We start from the raw sequence: 10600 nt of genomic DNA on the forward strand, positions 1-10600 counted from the left end.
TAATTTGACTTCTCTGTATATTATGCTACATTCACCACAAGTATAGCTACCATCAGTCTCACTACATTACTATTATAATACCATCAGTTGTTTTCCCTATGCTGTGTTTTCTCTATGCCATGACTTATTCATTCCATAACTGAAAACTTGTATATCCCACTCCTTTCACCCATTTTACTCATCCAATACCTTCTTCCCCTTTGGCAACCATCAGTTTGTTCTCTGTACATATAGGTCTAAATCTGCATTTTGTTTGTTTATTCATTTGATGCTTTAGATTCCACAAATAAATGAAACAATATGGTATTTGTCTTCCTTAATCTGACTTATTTCACTTAGTGTAATGCCCTCTAGTTCCATCCATATTGTTGCAAATGGTACATCATCCTTTTTTACAGCTGAGTGATATTTCAGTGTGTGTGTGTATATAAATCTATATCATATCTTCCTTCTCCATTCGTAAGCCTGCTACATTTGATACTGTTATATAAAATACTATTTTCATTTATTGTGTTAAGAATATTTTTTCTGTCATTAACATGCAGATCATGTTATGTTAAGACCCTACATAAGATTCCATTTAATATATAAACTATAAGTTTATGATATAACAATTCCCTAATTATAGAGACAGAAGATTAAATAAACAACTGCCATCAGTCACTAGCTCCATGTGGGCACTAACCTAGGTAATCAGGAAATGAAGCTAGAGATCTCTGTAGTGCAGGAGGTGATATGTTGCCAACACAAAAATTCTCACTTTCCTCTCTACTTGCCTTGTAATTCATACTAAAATAATCACCTGTAAAAATAATCACCTAGTATAAATCATACTAAAATAATCATCATAGGCTACAGTCAGTGGCTTATGGCTAGAAGAGATCTCACCAAAAGTCTCCTAATGCTATTCTATAATGAAGTCTCTGTTTCCTTGAATGGCTTTCTCTTTGTGCTTTCCTTTTCTACACTTTCAGCCTCAGAAGTAAATCAAAGAGCAAATCCAGGAAAGGCCATTTAGAGAGATACTAGTTCTGCATTTGTTTTCTCATTTAAATATTGAAGTGCTATCAATCTTCTGCTCGGTCAATCCTTTCCACCCCATCAGGATGCATGATTCATGAACTGTTCTATGTAAACTACAATAGAACAGAGGACATGGAAAATTCTACCATGTATCTTCAGTGCTGTCCAGAAATCCAGCTGTCAACTTGCAATCCATCCCTCTTCTTTCTCTTGGATTAGTTCCTTGAAGGTGCTTTTGAATCCTAGTCCCTAATTTAGGCCATAAGAGCTCCTCTGAACTTTACAGAAGATACAAATCCCAAGCTCGAGAGCATTTTCTACCCATCTCGGCTAGCTTTCCCGTGCTTAGCATCCTGACCCCTGATTAGGTGCAGAGTACGGCGTAGGGCTCTCTTGACCTCTTGATTGCGCAAGCAGTAGATGATAGGGTTAAGCAATGGTACAATAACAGCATAGAGCACAGAAACCAGCTTGTTGGTGTCAAAAGCTGAGAGTGCCTTTGGCCGGGCATAGATGAAGATACTGGCTGCATAGAAGATGATCACAACAGTGAGGTGAGAGGCACAGGTGGAAAAGGCTTTATGGCGCCCAGCAGCTGAAGGAATGCGCACCACGGCACCAGTGATGGCCATGTAGGAGGCCCCAGTGACAGAGAGTGGCCCCAGCAAGATAAAAATAGCCAGAACAAAGTCTGTAAGCTCTGCTGTTGACATGTCAGTGCATGAAAGATTGAGCAACGGGGAAACATCACAGAAGAAGTGGTTGATGATGTTGGGTCCACAGTAGGAGAGGCGAGATATGAGAAAAACTTTAACCATGGAGATGCCAAAACCTCCAGCCCAGGAGCCAGCTGCCAGCTGCACACACAGCCGGCCACTGACAATGACAGCATAGTGGAGAGGATGGCAGATGGCTACATAGCGATCATAGGCCATAACAGCAAGAAGGACACACTCAGTGCAGCCCAGTCCCAGGAAAAAATATAGCTGTGTCATGCAGCCCTCAAAGGAAATTAGCTGTCCCTGGTTCTTTTTGGACCCAACAAAGCCAGCTAACATCTTGGGAATAGTGACAGTAACATACCAGATCTCCAAGAAGGACATATTAGCCAGAAAGAAGTACATGGGTTTGTGAAGGGTGGGGTGGTTTTTAATTGCCATAATGATGAGTGCATTTTCAGTCAGCACCAACACATAGGCCAGCAGAGAAAGGGCAAATAAAAGTGCCCGCAGTGGTGCAGGAGCTGGGAAGCCCAGCAACACAAACTCACTTACCCTCCCACTCTGGTTCCTCTGCTCCATGTTGTCAGTCTTGCCCACTGCTCTTTAGGAGAGGGAAAAGAGGATCTTCAGGAGCCAACAACAAGGACCCAGCCTTTTTCTTGGTGGATTTATATTGACAGAATATATGTAATGCATGTAATTTATCACTGAACTGAGGCCTTCACTTTCTTCTGTAATCTTGAAATGAGCTAAGACAAAAGTGTACAAAAACAAACTGCTTAATATTGATGATAGGATAAAAATCTGTTTTGGCCCTTGGAGAAGCATATACTGATGAACACTTGTAAAAGTGATATTAGTTGGTCCCTGAAGAATATAGATCAAAACCAAAAGTAGTAAGAGAGTCTAGGCTGCCCTAATGTGAGAGGTTTTTTTGTGAGCTAGATTATGGCTCTGTTTTGAGGAAATAACAATAATGTACAACACAGTTGAGTATTTACCGGGGATGGATAGTGTGGACACTATTTTAAAATATATGCAGAGGGGCACCTGGGTGGCTCAGTGGGTTAAATCCTCTGCCTTCGATTCAGGTCATGATCCCAGGGTCCTGGGATTGAGCCCCACATCAGGCTCTCTGCTCAGCGGGGAGCCTGCTTCCCTTCTTCTCTCTCTCTGTCTCTGTGCCTCTCTTCCTACTTGTGATCTCTGTCTATCAAATAAATAAACAAAATCTTAAAAAAATAAAATATATGCAGATATTAATTCACTTAATCTTCAGAAGAACCCTGTGAGTTAGTACAACCATTAACCCCACTTAACACCTAAGAAAACTGAGGCACAAAGAGATTAATTGATTTGCTCCAGGTCACACCAATAGTAAGAGTTGGAACCAGGAAGTCAGGACCTCACAGGTTCAAAAATATTCAGGCAACACAAAGAAGAAACTATAAAGGGAGGGGGAGTCAAGTTGGCGGAGAAGTAACACATTGAGACAACATCAGGTAACAGAAGATCAGCTAGATAGCTTATCAAACCATTCCAAACACTTACAAATCCAACAGGAGAACGAAGAGAAGAAGAGCAACAATTCTAGAAACAGAAAATCGACCACTTTCTGAAAAGTAGGACCCGTGGAGAAGCGAATCCAAAGCTATGGGAAGATAGACCATGGTGGGAGGGGCTGGCTCCCAGCAAGTGGCAGAGCAATGGAGCATAAAATCAGGACTTTTATTATTTTTTATTTTTTTTAAAGATTTTATTTATTTATTTGACAGAGAGAGATCACAAGTAGGCAGAGACGCAGGCAGAGAGAGAGAGGAGGAAGTAGGCTCCCTGCCAAGCAGAGAGCCCAATGCGGGACTCAATCCCAGGACCCTGAGATCATGACCTGAGCCGAAGGCAGCGGCTTAACACACTGAGCCACCCAGGCACCCCAAATCAGGACTTTTAAAAGTCTGCTCCACTGAGGGACATCGCTCCAGAGGCTAAGCCGGGGTGAAGCCCATGTGGGGACAATGTGGCCCCAGTTCCCATAGGGTCACAGTAGGATCAGGGTGTCTGAGTGTTGCAGATCTTGAAGATAATAGAGCAGGGAAGCTGGCTACAGAGACAGAGCTGAGGAGTGAGGTCTCAGCTCGGGGTTACCTTGAGCCATAATCTGTGACAAAGATCACTGCTCTGTGAGTGGGGTCCCCACAAGATCCAGGGAGACTCCCCCAGAAGAGCTCATGGATCTGCAGAGGTTAAGAGACTCCAGGTGGAGCTGTGTGCCAGAGACAGAGATGCTTGGTCACAGGCTGGGTGACCTCAGAGCACAGCTGGAGGCCAGGGAGACTGGAGTGATGGAGCACTTTTCTCTGAGGGCCCACTGAGGAATGGGGCCCTGAGCTCTCGGCTCCTCTGGGCCAGAGATTGGGAGGCTGCCATTTCCATTCCCGTCCTCCAGAACTTTATGGAAAGCATTCAGGGAACAAAAGCTCCTGAAAGCAAAACCAAGCAGATTACCTTGCCTGGACCCTGGTAAGGGCGGCGCAATTCTGCCTAGGGCAAAGCCACTTGAGAATCACTACAACAGGCCCCTCCCCCAGAAGATCAACAAGAAATCCAGCCAAGATCAAGTTCACTTACCAAGGAGAACAGTGGAATTCCAGAGGAGGAGAAAGAAAAGCATGGAATTCATGGCTTTCTCCCCATGAATCTTTAGTCTTGCAGAGTTAATTAATTTTATTTAATTTTTTTCTTCTGATTTTTTTAACTTTTACCCTTTCCTCTTTTAATGTTTTTTAACCAGTTTATCTTAACAATAACTTTCATTAAAAAAAAGACTTTTTGGAACTTTCATTATTATAGTCCTATTTTATTCTTCATTGTATCTAACTTTATTTTTTGTATACACATGGGTTTTTTTTTTCTTCTAAAAAATTTGGGGTACAACTTCTTCTAATAGATCAAAACACACCCTAAATCTAGCACCAAGCTTGTTCTAGTCTCCCACCCGAGCAAATTCTGTCCACTTTCTTTTTTGTTATTCTCCCAACCAACTTACATTATCAACTCCTCTTTTAGAAATTTTAAAAAAATATTTTCATCTTTATAGTCATATTCCATCCCTTCACTGTGTTTACCCTTATATATGTTTTTCATTCTTTAAAATTCACTCTTTCTTTAAAATTCATTCATTCTTTAAAATTTTGAGAGGTAGTTTCTTCTAAGAGACTGAAATACTCCCCAAATTAAGTGGGTGACCCTGTTCTAGTCACCAGTCTAATATATATGTGTATATATATATATATATATATATATAAAAAATACATATATAAATATTTATATATTTTATTTTTTATATTTTTTTCTTTATTTGTTTTCTTCTTTTAATTATTTTTTCTGAACTTCTTTTTACCCCCTTTCTCCCCTCCACTATTTGGGGTCTCTTCTGATTTGGTTAAAGCACACTTTCCTGGAGTCTTTTCGTATTTTATTTGCTCCTTCATATATTCTTATCTGGACAAAATGACAAGGCAGAAAAACTCATCATGAAAAAAAGAACAAGAGGCAGTACCAAAGGCTAGGGACCTAATCAATACAGACTTGGTAATATGTCAAATCTAGAGTTCAGAATGACAATTCTCAAGGTTCTAGCTGGGCTTGAAAAAGAAGTGGAAGATATTAGAGAAATCCTGTCCAGAGAAATAAAAGCCCTTTCTGGATAAATAAAAGAATTAAAAACTAACCAAGGTGAAATAAAAAAAGCTATTAATGAGGTGCAATAAAAAATGGAGGCTCTTACTTTTAGGATAAATGAGGCAGAAGAAAGAATTAGTGATATAGAAGACCAAATGAGGGAGAATAAAGAAGCTGAGCAAGAGAGAAACAACTACTGGACCATGAGGGAAGAATTAGAGAGATAAGTGATACCATAAGATGAAACAATATTAAAATAATTGGGATGCCAGAAGAAGAAGAAAGAGAGAGGGGGGCAGAAGGCATATTGGAGAGATTATGGTAGAGAATGAGTCTCTGCCTTTGGCTCAGGTCATGATCCCAAGGGTTCTGGGATTGAGCCCGACATCAGGCTCTCTGCTTAGCAGGGAGCCTGCTTCCCCCTATCTCTCTCTGCCTGCCTCTCTGACTACTTGTGATGTCTGTCTGTAAAATAAATAGATAAAATCTTTAAAAAAAAAAAGAAGAAGAATTAATTCCTATTCTCCTGAAACTGTTCCAAAAAATAGAAATGGAAGGAAAACTTCCAAACTCATTTTATGAGGCCAACATCACCTTGATCCCAAAACCAGACAAGGAACCCATCAAAAAAGAGAATTACAGACTAATATCCTTGATGAATACAGATGTGTAAATTCTCACCGAAATAATAACCAATAGGATCCAACAGTACATTAAGAGGATTATTCACCACAACCAAGTGGGATTTATTCCAGGGTTGCAAGGTTGGTTCAACATCTGCAAATCAATCAATGTGATACAATACATTAATAAAAGAAAAAACAAGAACCATATGATACTCTCAACAGATGCTGAAAGTACATTTGACAAAGTACAGCATCCCTTCCTGATTAAAACTCTTCAAAGTGTAGGGATAGAGGGCACAATCTCAATATTATCAAAGCCATCTATGAAAAACCCACTGCAAATATCATTCTCAATGGAGAAAAACTAAGAGCTTTTCTTCTAAGGTCAGGAACACGGCAGGGAGTCAGAAGTGACTCCCATGTTCCATGTACATGGATTGGAAGAACAAGTATTCTGAAAATGTCTAGGCTACCATAAAGCAATCTACACATTTAATGCAATCCCTATCAAAATCACAGCCATTTTTTTCAAAGAAATGGAATAAAGAATCCTAAAATTTGTATGGAACCAGAAAATACCTTGAACATCCAGAGGAATATTGAAAAAGAAAACCAAATTTGGTGGCATCACAATTCCAGACTTCAAGCTCTATTACAAAGCTGTCATCATCAAGACAGCATGGTACTGGCACAAAAACAGACACATAGATCAATGGAACAGAATAGAGAGCCCAAAATTGACCCTCTACTCTATGGTCAACTAATGTTCGAAAAAGCAGGAAAGAATGTTCAATAGAAAAAAGACAGCCTCTTCAACAAATGGTGTTGGTAAAATTGGACAGCCACATGCAGAAAAATGAAATTGTACCATTTACTTACACCACACACCAAAATAGACTCAAAATGGATGAAGGACCTCAATGTGAGAAAGGAATCCATCAAAATCCTTGAGGAGAACACAGGCAGCAACTTCTTCGACCTCAGCCACAGCAACTTCTTCCTAGGAACATCACCAAAGGCAAGGGAAGCAAGGACAAAAATGAACTATTGGGACTTCATCCAGACAAAAAGCTTTTGCAAGGCAAAGGAAACAGTTAACAAAATCAAAAGACAACTGACAGAATGGGAGAAGGTATTTGCAAACGACATATCAGATAAAGGACTAGTGTCCAAAATCTATAAAGAGCTTATCAAACTCAACACCCAAAGAACAAATAATCCAATCAAGAAATGGGCAGAGGACATGAACAGACATTTCTGCAAACAAGACATCCAGATGGCCAACAGACACGTGAAAAAGAGCTCACCGTCACTCGGCATCATGGAAATACAAATCAAAACCACAATGAGGTACCACCTCACACCAATCAGAATGGCTAAAATTAACAAGTCAGGAAATGACAGATGCTGGCAAGGATGCAGAGAAAGGGGAGCCCTCCTACACTATTGGTGGGAATGCAAGCTGGTGCAACCACTCTGGAAAACAGCATGAAGGTTCCTCAAAAAGTTGAAAATAGAGTTGCCTTATGACCCAGCAATTGCACCACTGAGTATTTACCCTAAAGATACAAACGTAGTGATCTGAAGGGGCATATGCACCCGAATGTTTATAGTAGCAGTGTCCACTATAGCCAAACTGTGGAAAGAACTTAGATGTCCATCAACAGATGAATGGGTAAAGAAGATGTGGTATATATATACAGTGGAATACTATGCAGCCATCAAAAAATGAAATCTTGCCATTTGCAATGATGTGGATGGAACTTGAGTGTATTATGCTTAGTGAAATAAGTCAATTGGAGAAAGACAACTATCAAATGATCTCCTTCATACAAGGAAGTGCAGATGCAACGTGGGGGGTTTGAGGGTTAGGAAAAGAATAAATGAAACCAGATGGGATTGGGAGGGATACAACCCATAAGAGACTCTTAATGTCACAAACTAACTGAGAGGGGCCAGTGGGAGGGGGTAAGGGAGAGGTTGATGGGGTTATGGACATTGTTGAGGGTATGTGCTATGGTGAGTGCTGTGAAGTGTGTAAGCCAGGTGATTCACAGACCTGTACCCCCGGGGCTAATAATACATTATATGTTTATAAAAAAATTAAAAATTTTTTAAATAAAAAAGAAAAGTAAAAGAAGAAGAAAAAAGAAGAAGAAGAAGAAGAAGAAGAAGAAGTAGAAGGAGGAGAAGGAGAAACTGTATAATAATCCTGGATTTACATCTAGGGGAGAGAAGCTTTAGGGCTCAGCTACAGAAGTGACTCCATATTACAAGAAAGAGGGAACAAAGTAGAACCCAAGAAACTCACATCATCTATAGAAAGAAAGTTCTACGTTACCTATCACTTAAGAAGGGGACTTGGGACCCACCTAGAAATTATATTAGGAAGTGGATTCTGGGTGGTAGAAGAACTGAGAATCCCATCAGTTCTGAAAGTTGTGCTCCCTTGGAATGATAATAGAACACCTTCCTTTAGTATTGTTAAAGATTAACTTGAGGAATATTAAAATTTTCAGACTTTATTTGAGCAAAATTGATTTAAACCGGGCAGCACAAAACTGAAAGTGGTAAACTGTGCTCTACTGACAGAAGCTAGTGGAAAGGCTTTTATAGAGCAAACACAAAAGCAAAGCAAGGGAATTATTTGATTGGCTACAGTTTAAGTGGTTGCCTTATTTGGGAAAGTCTCACTGGCTGTTTGAGATTGGTTATTCTTTAATTTTGTTTTCTTGGTTGTAAGCACATTTACAATTGACTCTAGCTGAAGTTTTGGTTTGCTTAAACAGTCAACGAAGGCATGAGAGTCATCTCAATCTAATGGCTTCCTTTTAAAAAATATTTTGCTAAAAACAAGACCAGTATAAAAGCATACATGAAGTAGAGGACTCTCTTTGTTTATCTTGGTATTGAAAATAAAACTTGCCATTTCAAAACTTCATGCCTCTTCTTGATTTGATGTGAAACAGAGGTGGACATATTCACATGGGAATTGGTGCAAAAAAAGGGTTACAGTCTCCCTAGTGTCTCTGTATGGTCATAGCTTTGGAAGGGAGTATGGATATTAGAAAGGAGAATAGGAGAGAACCAGCTAAACACCAGGGTATTATTTCCCCTAAGGAGTTTAGTCTTAGGACTGTTCCTCTGAACAGCAGGGGCAGAACGTGCTCACATATCAAACTTCAACTTGCTAATGATTTTTTCTAGCTTTATTGAGATATAATTGACATACAATATTGTATAAGGTATACTATGTGACAGTTTGATACAAGTATATATTCTGAAATGTTTACCACAATGCTTACCTCACACAATTACCATTTTGTTGCTGTTATGATGAGAACACTGAAGCTCTACTCCCATAGTAACCTTCAAGTGAACAATACAGTGTTGTTAATTATAGTTGCCATGCTATACATTAAATGCCCAGAACTTATTCATCTTATAACTGTACCCATTGACCAATATCTCCCCATTTCCTCCACTCCCCAGCCCCTGGCAGCCACCCTTATACCTCTATTCTCTGTTTCCCTTTTTTTATTATGTTCAATCAGCCAACATATAATACATCATTGGTTTTTGATGTAGTGTTCGATTCACTAGTAGTGTATAACACCCAGTGCTCTATTTCTATGAAGAGCCAAGATACAGAAACAACCTGAGTGACTATCAGTGGAGGAGTGGATAAAGAAAATGTTTTAAATAAATATATATATATATATATATTTAAAAGTATACATATATTACATTATTAAAAGAAAATATGTTTTAAATATATATATATACATTTAAAACATATTTTCTTTATCCACTCCTCCACTGATAGTCACTGATATATATATGTGTATATATACATATATATATACAATTATATATATACAATTGTCATTAGTATCCTTACCCTTGATCTTTTCTCCTCAGTTACTGCCTCATATACATATATATACATATATATACATGTATATTGTGATATATGTATGTGTATATATGTATATTCATGTATAATATACATGCAAAATGTGATATACATGTATATAATACACATCTATACATATATAATTATGTATAATGCAGTGTTATTCAGTCATAAAAAAGAAGGAAATCCTGACATTTGTGACAATATGGATGGACTTTGAGGGCATTATGAGAGGTGAAGTAAGCAAGATAGAAAAAGACAAATACCGCATGTCTCACTTATATATGGAATCTAAAAATATCAAACCTGCTAATGATTTTATACCTGAGTTTCTCTTCTTTTTATGTTTTGCCATCAGTACTTGACCATTACTAAGTTTTTGAGCCACTTGCATTTCTCTCCGTACTAAAGTACTTTAATGCAATCACAAAATGCCCATATCCCTGGCTTGCAGGGGATCATCACTCCCTTCCTTAACATCCATACTCAAAGTTCTATTTATTTCAAAATTCATGGTGGATCAACTATGCTCCAAGCCACAGATTCAGAGATTTGATACATAAAAAGTCAATAAGGTTATTTGACTTATTTCTTAAAAGAAATAATTTGTTATTTCTTATTTAATCTTTAAA

The 10600-nt window shown here is 38.6% G+C and overlaps 1 protein-coding gene across 1 annotated transcript; it reads right to left on the bottom strand.

Moving 5' to 3' along the window:
• Nucleotides 1-1340: 1340 nt before the first annotated feature.
• On the bottom strand, nucleotides 1341-2324 carry LOC116599679 (olfactory receptor 226). The gene has a single exon (XM_032359664.1). The coding sequence runs from the start codon at nucleotides 2322-2324 to the stop codon at nucleotides 1341-1343; it is 984 nt and encodes a 327-aa protein (XP_032215555.1).
• Between the last annotated feature and the right edge of the window lie 8276 nt (nucleotides 2325-10600).

This window comes from Mustela erminea, chromosome 9 (assembly GCF_009829155.1).
Source record: "Mustela erminea isolate mMusErm1 chromosome 9, mMusErm1.Pri, whole genome shotgun sequence".
Lineage (NCBI taxonomy): Eukaryota > Metazoa > Chordata > Mammalia > Carnivora > Mustelidae > Mustela > Mustela erminea.